Source organism: Pseudomyrmex gracilis, unplaced genomic scaffold (assembly GCF_002006095.1).
Source record: "Pseudomyrmex gracilis isolate BER0280 unplaced genomic scaffold, ASM200609v1 scaffold_91, whole genome shotgun sequence".
Lineage (NCBI taxonomy): Eukaryota > Metazoa > Arthropoda > Insecta > Hymenoptera > Formicidae > Pseudomyrmex > Pseudomyrmex gracilis.
This window is the reverse complement of record NW_018020675.1, coordinates 587,266-606,841: the sequence shown is the minus strand read 5'-3', so window position 1 is coordinate 606,841 and position 19,576 is coordinate 587,266. Positions and strand designations below refer to the sequence as shown.

Sequence of the window (19,576 nt, the reverse complement as noted above, 5' to 3'; positions counted from 1 at the left end):
TACGCGTGCACAAAAGAAACAAAAAAAAGAGATTTTCTTTTATATATACAAGGTGTCCCAGAATTGTCGTACAATCTCTCGTAGGCAGATAAAAGGAGTAAAACTGAGTCAAAAAGTCCTGAACCATTTTTTTCTATTATTTATAATAAAGGAGTAATTATTGAGTAAATCAGGCCAATCAGCGCCGATCTTTAGCCAGGCGCACGTCAGTGAGCCACGCGCCTGGTGTGTGTGAGCGCAGTTCACTGACGGTCGGCGCTGATTGGCCTGATTTACTCAATAATTACTTCTTTATTATAAATTTTAGAAAAAAAATGGTTCAGGACTTTTCGACTCAGTTTCGAAAGGAAACTGTTTTCGATTCTGGGACACCCTGTATATATATATATACGCGGGCGCGTTAACTTACTTTTATAAACGACGAAGAGGAACCGTCAAGTAACACCAGACACGTTTTTCCGCGACATGAGAGAATAAACTTTTTCAACACATTCGCGACCGGCAATTTTACAGTGAGACATTAAACCTGAAAACCGCAAAGTTTTGTATATTTAAATGAGCGCAAGTATACAAAATATTGCTTTTAACATAGCGTACTGCACTTTGTGTTTGCTGAACAATTAAAAATAGATTTTCAAATTAACTACGTTGCCGATCATTGGCATGAAAATCAAAATAAAAATATAGTGAAAAAGAGGAGTGGAAAAACAACACGTGACTAAAGTCACGTGACTTTACTTTAGTCACGTTTTTAACTAAAATACAGTCACGTGACTGTATTTTAGTTACATTTTGAAAGCACGCGCAAGGAAGTCGCGCTCGAACGGCGCGAAGCAGTGCCTCTTGATTCGTCACGATATGAATCGAGAAAACACATTCGAGAAACGTCCAATCAGCGTCGAGATAAGAGTGGCAACAATCAAGAACGATAGAATCACGTGATCTATTTACACACGCTTTTTCCGGTAGGGATTCGATGAATCGAAACCTACTTATATATACTTTATTAAGTGAGTGACAAAAATTTGTTAGTTTTATTTAAACAACAGAGAAAAACGATCTGTCTATCGATGCAAAGTACCGCGCCGTAAAAGATACGCGCGATAACTCAGCGTAGACAAAGAAAAAACGGAAGAAAGAGTGTAAAAAAAAAATAAAAAAAAAACACGAGTTTCAAATCGCGATCGAGATTGCAAACTCTTGAATCTGAGATGTCGACGGTGAGACGGTAAGGTCATAAAGACGGAGGAGGACGGTCAAGGATCGAACACTCTCTCCGGGGAGCGCTGGCGAAAGATTGAAAGGAATAAGAAGAGACAGAGATAGAGATCAAAACGACAGAGCAAAAAAAAAAAAAAAGAACGACTGGAATCCAGGAGTTACATAGTCGATACTAAGTAGATAAATTGTCTGCAAGGATCTACTGCTCTGTGGGGGGGGGAGGGAGAGAAATGAGGCAAAGAGAAAGGTGTGTTTGAGCCGCGCAAGAAAAACCGATGAGATTGGGGATTTGTGTAAAATAGAGAGAAAGGGGAGAAGAGAGACTATGAGGAGAGAGTTGATATGAGAGCGGAATGAAGGAGAAAGATGAGAACGATGAAATCCGGCGGGCTCTTTCTCTCTCTCTCTCCCCCCGGTTCTGTGCTTACTAATACAGCGCCCGGCCATATGCCGCGTAATGTCGCGATTTCTATGATAACGATACCTACTCTCTCTCTCTCTCTCTCTCTCTCTCTCTCTCTCTCTCTCTCTCTCTTTCTCTCTTACGCGAAGAAACTTGGAGCTCATTCGGTGAGGATGGAAAGATGGGGACCGGGAGGCTCGGCGAGATTATGTATCCGGCGGCGAATAAGTGTGCTCTCCGAGTGCGCACTTATCTCGATCCGAGGAGAGGGAGAGGGGAGAGGATATTCACTGGTCGCGCGGTACACTTGTATTTACTTTCGCGTTTATTTATCATGTTGATGAGAAGAGGCGCCTGCTTGGCTTATCGCGAGCGGCGACGGTACGTTGTTGTACGTAAAGCAAAACGCCACCCGATTCTACGGGATGAAATTTTTTTTTCAGAAAACTCTCCCTCTCTCGCGAATTTCGAATCTCTCTCGAACTCATTGAGCGAAATCGTCGATGTACAACACGCGTTTGCACACATACGTAGATAGATATATATTCGCGCGCACGGAGATGTGTGTCGCGTATATATATTGTGCAATTTTAGAAGATGCAATAAGACTTTAAACTTCAATGTGTTACTTAATAAATGTAAATGGCGATCCCAATAGAAATACAACAATCGAGAGCCACGCATACTTCTGTTTAATTTATACAAGGAGTAACAATGTAAACTAAACATAGTTTCTGTACTCGCGTTTCTACGGAGAAACGTTAGGTTACGCTGAGATGATTGAATTAAGCGCGAACCGACGCGCGGTTGCTTCCCAATATTAACTCGATTTGCAGGTACAGCGTGTATTCCGTGAATTTGTTGTAGCAGGAGAAACAACGAATATATTCAGAAATGAAAATGAGAGCAGACGTACGACTGCAGACTGCAGTGGTGCGTCTTTAGTGAAATATGTGGGAGATATATCTCTCTGTGTGTGTGTGTGTGTGTGTGTGTGTTTTCATCAATTGTAACGTAACACACACATACACACGTACACACATTAATTCTTAATTAACATTATTATTTTCTCTCGCGTAAAATTGAAAACTATAAAATTAGAAATATTTAATTAGCGGTATTCACTTCCAGCATTATCGCTATTCAACGTAAATTTGAGCGTGCCTCTTAATTTTCGCAAAAGTGGACTTGTTTTATTAGAGGTGCTCTCTCTTGCTTTTAGAGAAGACCGTAGAAACCTGCAACTCTTACCTTTAGTTGGATGTTGCGAGAAGCGCGCGGTGCATATTCGCCGCGTGCCTTCTTGTAACAGCTCGACGGAGCATTTCGCGAAAATTTAGCATTTGCCCTCGTTTCGCCGCACTTTACAACTTCCCCCCCCCCTGTAAAGCTTCGGCGACTCGCGAAAAGACGCTCGGGATATTTGCGCGCGAAAGAGAACTCGCGAGAGAGATTCGTTCGTGAATCTTCTCGTCTATCTCTCTCTCCTTCTTTCTTGGACAAGTAGCAAAAGGAGATATTTGGGGGATAAGGAGAAGAGATCGGACCGAATCTCTTCGGAGCGTACCACGATTGAACGCGATGTTTCCGCTCGAGCAAACCGCAAGACCGACCTACAAAATCGTTTGCCTTAGATAGAAATCCGTAGCCTCGAATGTCGACCGAATGTCGAACTCTCTTTCATGCGAAAATTTGCGAGAGCTCTACAACATCCAGGGAACGTCCCTTTCGGAAGGGACTTCTTACGAATAGGTCAACCGGTGCGATAAAATCAAGAGCTGATCTGACAAAAGTCGCCAAAATTTCTTCTGGTCAATTTTTAACAAGCTGAAACAGCAGCGTACGCGATTTTTCTTGTTTGTTTTTAATAAAAAAATTTTCCATTTAAATAACTGTCTAAATAAAATTTGAACCGATGGAATACACGTGTCCGAAGTGTTTTGCATCTTTAACGATTTCATCGGTTTTGAATTAACAAACATTCGATAGATGGATGACCAATACCTAAAGAGCATTAAGTGAAGTTTCAGTGAAGTTTCGTGTGTGTGTGTGTGTGTGTGCGTGTGTGTGTGTGTGCGTGCGTGCGTGCGTGTATGTGTATGCAACAGTGTAGATCAAACTATTTAATCGGATATGTAGGTAACATTGCTTTCCATGATTAAGAGCGGCTCTCGCTCGGGTTCAAAGGGACAGCCTCGTAATCAGCCGCTATGTACGCGGATCTGTGTATCATTGCCTACCGGAATATTAAGATCTACGCGATATGAGATACTCGTCCAATAATCCGACAGAATCAATGATGCAAAACGTTCAAAGGAACCGACGTGCACGTGAAATGTTTCTACATTGGCGAGTTAATCTAACGCGTAGCAATAATTAACAGCTCTTTTAATGCAAACATACGTACATTATTAACGATTGGAAGAAACTCGTTTAAAATAAAATAAAGCGCGCGCGCACACAAACACACACACACACACACACACAGAGAGAGAGAAAACTACATTGAATAAATAAAATAAAGCGAGACGGAATGTAATTACGAGATGTCAAAGATGGTAAAATTTCATTATTTTTTTTTCAAGATTTTATGACATTTCTATAAAAAAGTGTATACATTTCCGCGAGAATCCGGTATATTTAATGGACTCCCCCCTCCCCCCCACTCCTCTCCCACCCCCAAGAACGTTGTTATGCCGGCTCGATTGCGAAACGGAGTGAGAAAATTAATTTCACCAGGGTTGCAAGAGAAACGCTCGCTCAGGAAATTGAAATGATTGAAGAATCAATTCGTACGCTTGGGGGTCGTAATTCTCTTGAGTATTGAGGAAAACACGCCGTGCATTTTGTAGTTGTATATTTCGCGTCTCGCGCTCGTTTCTTTTAATAAAACGAGCCGAGATATGTACAGAGAAGATACTTCAACTGTGCAAATAAATACTTGGCAGCACCTTTCTGAATGATATTGAATAACCCTATGACCATCCAAGATAGAACTCGTTTTTATATAACAAGACAAATATTACGTGATTGTAATGAGATATCGTTGGAACACGTTGGAATTAATTAAATAAAATTAATGAGTTTTTCTATCAAATAGTAAAAAAAAAAAAAAAACAAAATAAAAAAATGTAAATGAATCGGTAATTAAAAGTAAGATCGAGAGAGACAGGTCTTTCGGGAGTGTCTCACGTGAAATGAGCAAATTATTAATTTTGTCATTACTTCGGTAAGATATGGATTTCCGGCAAAAAGAGTAAAAGAGTGAGAACGAAAACCAACCGGTGAACGGTGTAAATACCAAGCGGCAACTACTGCTTGAGAAGGAAATTTATATGTTCTACTTAACCAGAAAATAGTAGTACTTACAGGAATTCTCTCACAGAAACATGAGTGCGTAAATCACGGAGATAATAGTACTGAACATCGTATTTGTGTTTTTGTTTTTTCTTTTTCTTAAACTCTTCGCATTTCACTCGAACGATGTAACTGTTGCACAGAACCTCTACAAGAAGAACTTCTTCAAAAAACCACAAACAAATATTGTTACGCAAATATTGTTTACAATATTATTGCGATAATTGACTGTCCGAGAGGACAGACAAGGGAAAAGAAGAAACGGAATATTTCACGACGAAGATGAGCGATTAGCGTTCTGCCAATTGCATATATCACGCGATTCCACACACAAATCCATTAATCTTGTACATTTTCGCAAAACGCCGAAGTATTTCCATTTTCCGCCCAATACGCGTGTACGTATCCTACGTACATACATTATAACGGTGTTCCAGCATGCACATACCTTCGAATATCGTAAATATTCATGAGGTCATAAATATTCATGTCAGACTCGTTCAAAGGGAATCGTTTAAAGAAGGAAAAACCGGGGGAGGAGGGAGAGAAAGAGAGAGAGAGAGGAGAGAGAGAGAAAACGACGATTGAGCTTCCTTCCAGGGACATTCTCGCTCTTATCTGCTGTCAGACTCGTAACGAAAGAACCGACATCGTTCGGACGACGAAACCAGATGACATGTCCCATTTCTGTGTGACACGTCACATACTATTTTCCCAAGAAGAAACGTACAAACATTTATCAATCATCTATCTATCAATTGCCTGTCGCCTATTCGCTTGATTGTGACAAATTACAGCCAATATTCTTGCAATAAACGTAAATTGTGTAATGATTAGTCCGATAAATATTATATTTTCTCTCTCTCTCTCTCTCTCTCTCTCTCTCTTTCTCTCTCTCTCACCCTCGAGACACGAAATTGCGATGATGGTCGAATCTGATTGGTGGACGATGCGGTTCGTTGATTTACGATCTTGTACGAGAGACTCGAGAGGGTAAACTCGACAAGAGGGAATTAAAGGAGAGAGAGAGAGAGAGAGAGAGAACATATCTCTCTCTTTTTTTTCTCTCTCTCTCTCTCTCTCTCTCTCTTGCCGAATAAACCGCAAATACGCTTCATAAATACATTACGAAGATGTATCGAGCTTTATTATGATTTTTTTATGCCTGTTGTACCACATTCGAGTGTCGATAAATGTCGAACATCCAATCAACACGTGAGTTTCTAGTTTGTGAAACTGTGTGTCATAATTTCGCGCAAACACATACAAAAAAAAAACATACATAAAGAAAATTATCTTTTTTTTTTCTCCGGTGGTAGTTGGGCGAGTGTGAACTATTTGCAGGGTGTTTTGCAATAAATAAATCTGCTAATTTTGTTTTCCAAACGTTTCGGCTTTATTTTTAATCTTCTTCAGTGGATTTCTTTGATAGAACACTTCCTTCTGTTTTATCGAATGACGAACATTTTAGTTAAAATTGTGTGTGTCAATTTTAAAATTTGATCTGTTTACTATGTGTGAGTCAAGAGTTTCGTCACTACTGTCTACACAGTACTGTCTATCACAGTAACAGAAGAAGGTTAAAAATAAAGCCGAAACGTTTGGAAAACAAAATTAGCAGATTTATTTATTGCAAAACACCCTGCAAATGGTTCACACTTGCCCAACTACTACCGGAAAATTTTGAAATACCGTTTTAAGAACCCATTCAAACTATAACAAAGAAAATTACTTCCTTCCTAATAGCGGAAGTAGTGTTTTTCTTTTACACAGTACAGCGATAATAATTTCATCATTGATACAATCGACATTTTTCGAAATTACGGAAAATGACTGTTATCCCGCAGCAAGTTAGCCAGGGTACAAGTTTTACGCTGCAATAAACGTAAATGTTCGCCTGTTCGCCGCGTTACTTTTTTCCTTCCCACGTATTATCTTGTTGCGCGGTCGTTGTTACGACCGAAATGGAATAGGAGGAAGCCAAGCTTAGAGCTGTGGAAAGGCTCGACCCTCCTTCTCTCGGCTGCCCTACACTTTCCGCCCTAAGAAGTGTAAGGGTGTGCCTTGCACAAGCCCTTGTGTTGTGAAGAAAATTCATTTCCTCGACAACGATCGTACGAGCGTGTTATAACCAGGTTTGCGGAATGGCGGACCGAATGCCGTTCGAGGAGGAAGGTTGCAACGAAAACAAGCTACTGCATCTACCGGCCGCAACGTGGGGTATTGCGAGCATACCGATGTCATCGGTTCGCGAATTTCACGAAACGGAAACCAACATCAAAACCGCTATTAAAAAGATAAAACAGACACATTTCTCGCAATAGACACACTGTCGATACACGTGTCTTTTTAATTAACAAATCCACATTAAAGAAAACAGAAGTTTCGAGAAAATAAAAAAATTGCACTTTATCGTCTCAGTTAGGTATATTTGTGGAACAATCCTTTAAATAATTCCGAGATAATAAATATGACACAAATGAAGGAAAAAGAAAAAACTAACGTATACAACACGCGATAAAAAAATATAACAACAGAAAGATGAGATAAAGGAGAGAAAATAAATTTAAAAAATTGACATAGATAGAAAATGCCACTATTAATATATTATTTATATAGAAATTACAAATCAGCTATCTATAGGAGAGAGAGAGAGAGAGAGAGAGATAAAAAAAAATAAAAAACGTTGTAAATTTCGATAAATAACAGGTGTACCGATTATCACATTCATACAATGTAAGGTATGATATTGTATTAATATCGCGATCGTCAGAATAATTAGTAATGTTGTACAATGTTTATGGGATTTGAAATGAGAGACATGTGTAACCATACGAGCTGCTCTTTCTCTTGCTACGTCAGCAAAGTTTTAATTGCTAATTAAGTCAATGTGTGTCAGTGAGTTATGTTGCATCGGGAATGTGCTACCTCGCAAACTTAATTCAACAGCAATTAGTTGCACGTCACGCATCGCCACTTCGCTTTCCTATACAATATGTGTTGCCTAAATGATTACGGAAAACTTACTGTATATTTTTCACTCACTGTTTGTGATTAATCTCTTCTCTCTCTCCTCTCTCTCTCTCTCTCTTTCTCTTCTTCATTGTATAAAGGCGCGTTGTTTCAACTTTAATTCATGCGCGCAAACTCAACAATTTGCAAATAAATTATTTCTATTGATGATCTCGAACTATTTTTCTTCGCTCCTGCTTACACGAATTTTGCTCGAGCGCGTCAGGAAATTAATTGGATTAAATCGTTCGCAGTTTAATATTCATTTCATGCTTTATAAAGACGCCGCGAGGTTCGCAATCCATATAAATTGCAGTGCCTTCAAAAAGCAATTTCATTTTGTACGTGAAGTTACCGCGGAATATGAAAGCAGGCTATCTTCTCCCGACAACCCTCTCAATTAGGAACTTAACTCTCGGAGAAATTATTACGCCAGAAAATGTTCGGAACGATGTAATATCGGGATTACTACATGGTTCGGGAGCGAAGGGAGCAAAAAAAAAAAAAAAAACATTTTGACAGAAAATCACATTTTTCGTTGAAAAACGTTTTACTCAAGGCTTCGGAACGTAATGCGTTTGCGGATATCTAGATCTGACGTTCCGCCAGATGAAAATAAATATCAGATTCCGCAACGTCGGTGATAAACCAAATTGTATAGTAACAACAATTTCGTGTGTACACATAATTTTGTATAGTACAAGAAACAAAACAAGGTTTTGTTTAAAGTACGTGCAATTGTGTATAATTTCAATATTATTTGATCTTTATTTATTTATGTAAATATACATTTTATTTAATGTATTCAAGTTTTTTTTAATTTCACGCTAACAATATATGTGTTTGTCTTGTTATTATTCATTATCTCGGTGTGTTAATTATGTGTATCGACATAAATCGAGCGCGCCTCGTGCGCGAGTAGTAGAGTTTTTAACGCGGCGCACAAGACTTCGCCGTTATGCATATTAAATTCTGGCAAAAAAAGAGAAGGAAAAAAAATTAAAAAAATTAAAAAAAAATCCTTCCGTGCTTGCAATAACCCTCGTAATTACGCGCTTAAATCACTGTCGGCGAAGTTATTGCAGCGGGAATACTTTCCGCGCGGCCGAATGCGCTAGCGTGGCGAATGCTCGAATCCTGGCAGAGCGTCAGGTTATCCAACTTTCCGCAATCCTGACAAATTTCTTTCCTCTCTTTCTGATTTCGGTCCAGTAGCCTCTCGGTATGCGCGTTATTTTCGATTCTCATCGAGAAAATCGATGACGCGCGACTCCGTAACTTCCGCGACATTTGTAAGGAACTTCAAAAAACTATTTCAAGATTCTAACAAAAAAAGAAAATCAGAAAGATTTTGGATCAACCGAGATCATCAAGTCGTGAGGAAATTTTATGTCTGTACGTTAGTTTTGTTACTTGTGCGAAAAAAAATTATTCGATTGTCGTTCGAACTATGAGCGAAGATTAATTCGGACGTCCAACGACGTCACAGATATGTTCGTGCGAAATATATTTTTTATTTATTTTAAACGTGTAAATTAATACACGTAATAGATTGAATTGATTTCAATTTGAAATTTCACATCTAGAATGTTTAATTTTTAAAATAAAAAATATATATTTCGCACGAACACCTATCGTGCAGACACATTGGCTCGCTCGCGAATTAATTTACGCTAGTCTGATACTACATGAGCCGAAACTTGTTGTTAAATTCATATTATTGTTCATTTTGTATAAACTCGAACGTGATGATAGAATATTGTGTTTTTCGTTTTTCAATTCAAACAAAACAAACCACGATTGTTCGACCATTGTTCAACCATTGTTCGACCATTGTCGTAAATGAAACTCCGCTCCTCTGAGGCAATATAATATACGAAATAATTGGCCCCGTACGCAAGCTTAATGCGCAAGGAAATTATCATGACGGAACTTTCGACAGCGCGTATTCGCTCGCTCTAACCGCCCGCGTCTGCGATTTTCCGCAATTTCTCGGAAATTTTGCTCCGGCCCTTCCCACTTTTCCACGATACCTACTCGCCGCCACCCTTTCCGCCCTTTTACGCTTTCCCATCTTCCGCTCGTTCGCGTTTCACCCGATGCGAAATCGACAACGACGCCGGTGGCGTTGGTCGGGATTCCCGGCGCGTGACGCGCCCGAAATTCTAGGTTTTAATTGCGCTCCGGATATTTCGACGAGCGGAAGGCATTAATGGACCAAATCCGAGGTGGAGTTGCGCCGATGTGCTGCTGCAACGTGTGCTCTCGGACAACGGGGAACGGATGTTTAATTGAGCATTTGGTCGCGCCCGTTCGAACGTGAATGTCTCTCATAATCCGGCGTGCCAATTAACGCTATTAGAGACATCGAGCACACCGGCACACACACGACGCATCCAGCGGTGGGCGATAAATCCGATAATTGATTGTGGATCGACGCATGTGCGATAGTCCATAACATGAACACCGCAAAAAATCGGAGATTATCTATTATTCTAAAGTTTGTTTGGGAGCGAATCAGTTTTTAGCTCACAAAAACGTGTGCGTGATAATTTTTGATAATTGCTTCAACTTTTGATAATTAAAATATTATCGCGGAAATAAAAGTTAAATTTATTTGTGATAGAAAAATTTATTGATTTCAAAAGAATCAAATATGATTGAAGAGAGAGAGGCGCGTACACGCAAATGTTGTTCTTAATTTCCGTTAGATTTTTTTATTTTGTTTAAGAAATAAAAAACGCAAATTCTCTCTGAAAATATAACGAACCAGTATATAAAATTGTATTGTATAATCAACATGTTGTTGTTGGTCAGATTGTAACCTATGAAACCTCGTTTGCAAATCACGCGATAGTAGTACCTTCGAAAGCGTAACAGTTAAATCTAATTATTAGTAGAGAAATTAATTATCCAGAAAATTGTAGCTCTTGGCTATTGAGCTATTGTTTTGTTGTAAACACATGGAATATTTATTCTATGTCAAACGTGAGTGAAATTTAACAATTTTTCGCTTCCGTGAGTTTCGAGTGCAATTGTTTCAGTCGGGCACGTTGCAATAGCGTAATTTTATTTGCGTAATTTATCGCTGTGTATATTATAGATAGAACGTACGTATATCACACACACAGCTGATGTTTTTATTATTTATTCACACAATTATCTGTATATCCAAACAAGTACGCATTAAATGATTCGCGTCTAATCACAAGGAAATGTATTTTCATCATTCGCTGAAAGTTGATATCTTCGTGGGATCGAAGTTACGGGCCTCTTCGTTTAATCACGAACGGGAGAAAAGTCACGTGCCCGACCTAATTGAAAATTAATTCCCTTCGTGCTGAGCGGAGCAGTGGCGGTCGCGCGAAAACGTGCAAAACTTACCCCGGCTTCCAACTGCGTTGCCAGTTGGAAGACCAGGAAATTGTTTCAACAAAAGTAAACGGCGATTCAAATCGCGCGAGAAAAAGCAGCACCAGCGATGAAATACATATATATATATATATTATATACACTCTATTATACGTTATAATATAATATATATATATATTATATATAGTATAATATAATATATATATATATATATAATATTATAACGTATAATAGAGTAGAAACATTTCTCAAACCGGTAGACTACTTGTCATGTAACAAAATGAAAGGGACGTTGACGTCCGGAAAATTCATCTCGTGTCGCTATTTCGCTCCTCTAAACTCTCGTTTCTCGCAAAGTGAGAAAACCCTCCTTCTGATTTCTTTCCTTCCTCTGTTCCTCGTCGTCTCCTCGACGTGGATAGAATGAAACGAACGTTCGAGGAGCGGAGAACTCCGGATAATAGTCGAAAGTTTATAGAGTCTAACCGGAGCAAAGTAACTGGTTTATGGGAAAACTTTTGCCACGTCCTCACACGGAAAATTTACGTTCGCAGCGCCGCCGGAGAGAGGACCGGAAATCACGGGCATGTCCACGCACTACGCCGTCGGAGAGAACGTCACTGCCAATTGCACTGCCTGGCCGTCAGTACCCAAGGCCAATCTACGTTGGACCATCAACGACGAACCGGTAAAGTAGCTTTCACTTCCTCTCGCCGTAAACCAAACTTCCCCTCGAGGCCTCGTGCTTTGGATTGCGCCACTACTGTATTACACCGGCGATGCGTATGAATTATCCGAAAGGAAATTGGCTTGGCAAATGTTATATTTGATTAAGAGAGTGTGTTCGACTTTAATACTAGTTTAAAAATCTGTGACAGAAGTAAAGTTTGAAATGTGCATAACAACAGCTTCAAGAAATGTTCAAGAATATCGTTTTATTAAAATTAAAAAAAAAAAATTGTAATCTTGAACATATCGATTAGAAAGTGAAAGACGCTAACAAGGTCAAATTGAGCAATATAAGAGATTTTTTGATATTATAATTAAAAGTCAACAAAAATGTCGCAAAGTACAAAATTACACAAACGACATTTCGACTCTCGACTTGAGTCTTCTTCAGTGTTAATGACCACGATTTCATCTTGTTAATATCTTCCACTTTGTTATTTATATTACGAGCGAGCGTATTACTTATATTCACATATTGATTAGTTTTTTAGATAATTAAATTATCTTAAAAAAAAGATTTATCTAATTTGATTGGATTTTAACCACATATCTCGCTGAAATATTTAAATCTCTTATATATCGGATATTGTCGGTTCTCTCTGTTATCACACAATTAATCTTCGTATTAGATTTTTCTTCGCGGGAAAAATCAGATTTAGTTTTGCCAGCGGATCTGTCGTTAGCAGAAAAGCTGGAACGCAGAGTATATATATATATATATATATACATATATATATATATACATATATATACGTACATACGACAAAATTGATTTGATGGGTACACGCGTATACACTCCCCGATCTCGGCGGTAAGCTGCTTTCGCGACGGAATCTGATTTCGCGTAAAGCGATAGTGTCCGCGCACGAGAAGACACCGACAGGGCAACGACAAAGCGTTGTCGGGAGAAAATCTTGTTTTCTCTCATCGGCGGCATAACGACGAAAGCCGATCTCGAGTCCAATCTCGCGCCCGATTAGTATACATATTTGTCATTTCGCCCCCGACAGGCAGCAGACTCGCTTAACTTTTCGAGGATTTTGCCTTCCTGATGAGATAGATAGACAATCTAGGAAAATGTGACGGGAAAATTTCACCGCACATCAAGCGTGTTCGTTTTTGCATAAAATTTTCATTGCCGCAAGGCAGAAATTATATATCTGGCGATTTCAGAATCTTCTTTTTCCCGCTAAATTTTAGCAAATTCGAATTTGCTTTTAAATTTCCATTATTCCACATGTATTTTATTTCAGTTTCGGTCAAAGTCTTGCACAAATTGTGATATGTGTACAATTTTTTAAACACAGATTATGAATACATACGCGATTATATATTGATATTTTTCTATACGCGTGTATTATTGTTTATTCTTCTTCAAAAAAAAAAATGAAAAATATCCACGAAATTCAAATTCAAATTTTCTGCGGCCGCATACATGTTTAACGTATTAATGATCGTGTGAAACGTAATTCTCGTTTCTAGCAAAATTTTCATAATGCCATACGATATAACTTTATAATTTAGATATTGCGATCGAATTCAATTTTTTAATTTTAATTTTTTACAACTGAGTTATGAAACAATATGCTAAATGAATATTCTCTTGCGGAAAGTTAATACTGATGTGGCGAAATGTTATTGAACAGTACTTTCAATACTCGAGTATCATTTCGGCTAGACCAGTATTAAATTTTCATAAGATTAGTTGTGTGTGTGTGTGTGTGTCGCGGTATTTACACAGGATGTAACAAGTTTAACGAACTAATCGTGTTAACACTTCCTGATCAATTTTGACGATGATGTTTATACAAATAAAAATTTTCCGCCGAAGAGTTAACTTAAATTTAAATAAATTAAAAAAAAATTTATTACACATTTTTTTCCATTTCTCTGAAACTTGGTTTTAATTTTTATCTTATTGCAGAATTCCCAACGCAATTTCAAAGCTGAATTTTTTCACTTTATCGCAGCCTGCATATCGCAAGGGAATAGTCAGTGCACGCAATTTCCTGCTTCATTATGTGTGTGTGCGTGTGTATGGCGTGTGTGTGTGTGTGTGTATGCGCGCGCGCGCGCGCGCTGTATTCGCAACTAAAAAATATTAAATACCAAAAAGGAAACGCTGCTGAGAACAACGTAAAACGGAGTAATATTCATGGAACAATCGGAAGGAAAGAAAAAAAAAAAAAGCAAGCGACGGGGCACACACAGTTTGCCGAACCGACTTGCGGCGTAATGTAAAAGATTGTCGTGCAATGTACAAAATGTGTTTCTCAGAAAATCGTAATTTCGCGCCAAATTGATCGCGTTGTCGTCAAAGCAAAATCTCCGTTGAACCATCAACAAAGCGCGGCGGGCAAAGTACATTTTCCTCCTTTTAGTCGGAACACTCGGCACTTTGATTGTCGCGGGCGTTCCTGTAAATTAGAACGGACTGCATGCCTCGAGAAAAACGGCAAATTGCTCGCAGCATCGCTCACGTTTTGTATGCAGGTCGATTAACCCTCGCAAGACCAGGTTCTAGATTGTAACACGGTGAACTAAAGCTGCCTCAATTATCCTGCAATCTTCCAAAATTACATTCCTTCTCATTTAAATATACTAAATCTTTCTCTCTTTTTTTTTTTTTTTTATAATTAAGGTGCTCTTTTCTCCTCAACGCGCAAATATCCGAAAAAAACTTTTATTTTTCGCTTTTTTGTCCTTCTCAATTGCCGATGATATGTGTATATACGCGGCGAATGCATGTATACGCGATATATACGTGTTATCGAGTTTGAGTTTTATTTATTTGTTTTTTTTTTTTTGTTTGCGCAAATAAAAGAGAAGACCCTCTCTCTCTCTCTCTCTCCGCGAAGTTCTCGCCGTGTTTTCTTGTTTGTTCTTTTTCGCGCACGCGAGAGCGATGTAAATTTTTTTTGAGTCTCTGTGCGCGCAAGTGAATGAGCGAAGTGTACAAAGTTGGCGATACGATTCCCCGATAAGTTTTTCTTTTCTCTGCTACTCCATTCCTTCTCGTTTGATTTTGTTTCGCAATCGGGCTTGATATTACTTTGCGAATAATTTGAGTTTACGAGTTTGAGAGGAGAGAAAAGAGAAAAAAGAAAAAGATGTATCGAGAGCGATGCGGATTTTATCATCCGTTCGAGAGAGAAGAGACGTATAGAATTGAGATTTTTTATTCTTTTTGTTTTTATTTTTATTTTTTCATATTTCACGTGTATCTCCCTCAATCGGTCGTAAGTTAGGCAGAGAGAGACGGACGTGTTACATATATGTATATACACACATACGAGATGCTTGCCGATCTGTTGTTGGCAATTTGATTTTTTCCCAGCTTGCTTCGCTTGATATAAATTCGCAAATAATTCGGATTTACGATTTGTACGCGATATAGAAAAGGCGCGGATGTGTGTGTGTGTGTGTGTGCGCGCGCGCGCGCACGAAGCTTTCTTTATCGTTTGTTCGACGGGAAAAAGTGGAAACAAGATTTTTTCGCATTCTCCCGCAAAGCGATGGATCGATCCGTGAGTTACCGGGCATTGTTCGGCAACGCCAACCGACACAATGGCTGGTTGGCGTGTCTTTTTATTAACATACGAGGCAAAACTGCAATCGCGGTCGATATAGTGACATATGGCCGCGCTGAAAACCGGCCGAGAGACGTCAGTTTTTACACGTAATGGCTCCAATCCGACGTCGGTCACACATCTTTTTTTTTTTTTTTGTTTGTTTTTTTCACACGCGGAGTGATATACGGGCGGCTGGCATCGGTGAGATGGGAATTTAATGCGAGCCCGTATTTGAATGATACGACGTTTTTTTCAGCAACTAGATGTGGTAATAGTCTTTCTTTATTATCGCGCCGAACAAGTTTCAGCTGTTTTTTTTTTTTTTCGAACGAATCCGAAGTCGCGCGAAAGTTTCCGACGATCTTAAAATAAATGTTTTCCGGCTTTTTTCTTTGTGATTATATTTATTTTAATAATAATATTAATTATTTTAATAATAAAGATGTCTTGAGGTGTGACTTCCGGTTCGAAATGGTAGTTATTCCAAAAGTACGTTAATAAAATCGGCTGTTACGTTATATTTATTTTATTTTAAATCGTTAAACAAGCTGTTTGCGAAGCAATTTACGCTCTTGGTGAAACACGCGTTCGGATGTCTGTAATAAATTAAGCGTTTTTTCTTTATTTCGAAAAGGAAAATTCGCGCGCGCACTTAAATGCGATTTCGAAGAAACCTCGTAAAGCCATTTTTGTTCACGGTGAGTTTATGTCGCAAATTCTTTCGGGATTCTCGCGAATTTTACGTCTAATGACGTTACGTTTATGCAAAAACACACGTTTTCAACAAATGTGTGTGGACCACAACAAATCATTCGCGGAAGAGATCGAGCGGAGAGAATCCGCGTTGCTTTTTGTTTGGATAAGATTTTTCCGAATACGCGCTCTTCCGTCCGGACGATTTTCCCAAACTAGTGGAAGAAACTCTCGCAACTTATTAAATTCCCCCGTTTGGATGAGAGAGAGAAAGGGTGTAATTGCAATACCGCTCGTGTGTGTGTGTCTTATATTTTCTTTTGCTCTGTAGCTAGAAGTTCGCACGCACTTCAACCGGCAACCTCTTCGAAAAGATTCTCGTCGTACAAGAGACGCGGTCGAAAGTTATCACATTCTTTTTAGAACGTCATTCGCGTAAAGTCCGCAGTGCTTTGAAATTTGAATTATCCTCATTGCGAGACGCACTTATGTAAAAATTTCACGTGGAACGTCGAGAACAGCGGCTTACATGTACATCAATTCCGTTAGTTCGACGTTTTTTAAATCTCAGAGGTGTCTTAAAAAAAATAATCCATGCTTATCTCGTAGAATGTCTTCTTCGAAACAAAGTAAGTTTTATCTGAAACATTTTTTCGAGTACCTTCCAATAGTTCGGGAGTAAATTGTGCAAGAAGAGATTATAAAATGAAACTTTTATTCTCTACATACACATACGATTTCTGAAATAAGTACACTGAGAAAAAAAAGTTGGTGAAGTAACAAAATAGTATTCGATTCAACTATATGCAGCGGTCACGGGCTGTCAATAAAATATTGATTAATGTAAGAAGATATCATGTTTCAATAGATATAATAATTAGATTTATACCGAAAGACAATTTAGTTGTTTTAACAAAATTATAATTTGCTTAAATACAGGTAACTTTGAATGTACAACACAATAGGACAACACAATATTTTGTCTGCTTATAGAAATAAGCAGTTTGATTAAATGAAATACTTAGTACAAAGAAATTCAGATTATATTCAATTAAAGTAAATGAGAATTGCCTATTTCATCTTTTTTAACAGTATCTTTTATTTGAAATTATCACAACTTATGTTCGACATAACAATTCATGGTTTAGTGAATTAAATATGTTCATTACTCGAGTCGAAATTTAGCGTCTACATTGAACCTCAATTTTTCTTTTTTTAGGAGTAAGAGAGAAAGTAGATCCTACTTTGACGCTGCTATACGTCCGAAATTTCCTTTTTTCCTGCTAAAGTTTTAAAGTAGGGCTCAATTCTCAGATCAGACTGCGCATTGCGGGCTCTGATAATCTCAAAATAGGCTCTGATAGGCTCAAAGTAGGATTAAGAAAAAAAAGTAGATGCTACTTTGACGCTGCTATACGTCCGAAATTTCCTTTTTTCAAAAATTGTGGTTCAATGTAGACGCTAAATTTCGACTCGGGTATACCACTATTGTTAATTCAACTTATACGAATTTGTTATCTTTATTACCATATATGCTTGAATTAAAAAACCAAGTATTTCAGATAACAAACTGAAACTCAACTAAACGCATTTAGTTGAGTTAATAGTATTTTTTTCTCAGTGTATTTGTTTTTCTTTTTTTTTTATCCTCATATGTGCATGTTATGTCCGTGTATTAAACTCTTCGGAGAGTAATAATTAATCTTACGTTCTTCCATAGAGAATCCCGTCATCTCTTATAGAATATAAATAATAAATATATAAAATATAATGCAAGTCAAACCTCGATGACTCGAATCTCAAGGGAAGAGTTAAAATCTTCGAGTTGTAGAGGTTTCTACTTATCGAAGTTCTTTTTTTCCTTTCCGCGAGCAGCAGAAGGGAATGAACAAAATTTTCGTCTTATAGAGGTTTTCGAGTTATAGAGGTTCGCGAGTTATCGAGGTTTGGCTGTACAACAAAAATTAAAAGAGTTATACGAACGAACGATCGCAAAAAACGGAACAACGATCACCATAACGTTGCCGATTCTAATATCACTCTTCGCTTCAAGAAACATTTCATCACATCCAAACGCGATTTTTAACGGTGGGCCGTAATTCGGCGCGCGCGCGCGCGCGCGCGTTTATTCCGGGGGAGATTCCCAGAGGATTCCTGCGGGCCTGGCAAGCCAACACGGTCGTAGCGAGCGAGCCAGATCGAATTCAGGCGTTCAACAGAATTAGGCGATCGATCCGCGGCGCACGATACCCCCGGGATCACCCACGAAAAAATGCTCGCGAGCCCGTCGCTTTTCATTACGTTTACGAGTCTCGTAAAGCCTCGACGCGTGTAACACGTGTACGTCTTTTTCTTTGTTTCTCGCACCTCCGCGTGAGTGACAACAGTGTTATTCGCGTCCCAAAGGGGATTACGACTCCCGCTCGTTCTTAGATCACATCCGATCGATCGCTTTGAACAAACCGATGCTCATCAGAAAAAGATGTAACGAGCTAAACCGTTTTTTTTTTTTTTTTTTTTTTTTACACGATATCGATATCAACGACTTTGCGTAAAAATGATAATTTTCTGAACGTAAGAATAAAACGGAACCAGTGTCTTCAAAGTCTGTTTCTCTTTGTGTGTTTGCAATATATATTGAGAAAGAGACATAATATTTATAGCTAAGCTCAGTTCTAAGCGATACGTTGATACAACCTATCTCAAATCGTACACAGGAGAATTCGAGACTTGGCGAAGTTACCGATCGACTCGCAGGAAAGGATATCGTTCTTTCGGGATGCGGTACGTGGATTCGCCGGCGAGAAAATTGTCTCCGACTTTCGCGAGTTCGATTACTACTAGAACTATACATATACATAGTTACTCGAACTATATATATATATATATATATGTGTGTGTGTGTGTGTGTGTTCCAGTATATACGTACACGTATATAGTGCAAGGGTTGTCTCTTCACACGGAGTCGTCACACACGGCCCGATGTACATCGACGACTAGGCCCGCGGGAACTGTATACGTTCGCCGTTACACACGTGTGTACTTGTGTACAACGTGTATTCCGATGCGAGCTACCGGTATTCTGCACGGTCCATTGGGAGTTCTAGCGTCAAGATCAAAACGCCGCTAGGAGATCTCTCGATAAACAACGGAACAGTCGAGCTCGTGTACGAGCTGCGCGCGCGCGCGTGTGTGTGTGTGTGTGAAAAGACCATTC

The 19,576-nt window shown here is 38.8% G+C and overlaps 1 protein-coding gene across 1 annotated transcript in view; it reads left to right on the top strand.

Moving 5' to 3' along the window:
- LOC109855503 overlaps window positions 1-19,576 on the top strand; it is a 70,043-nt gene that overhangs the window by 17,826 nt on the left and 32,641 nt on the right. The window contains exon 3 of the mRNA XM_020429823.1: window positions 11,920-12,053. Within this exon, the coding sequence (XP_020285412.1) occupies window positions 11,952-12,053 (102 nt within the window). The 5' untranslated portion in view covers window positions 11,920-11,951. The remainder of the gene's footprint in view (window positions 1-11,919; window positions 12,054-19,576) is intronic.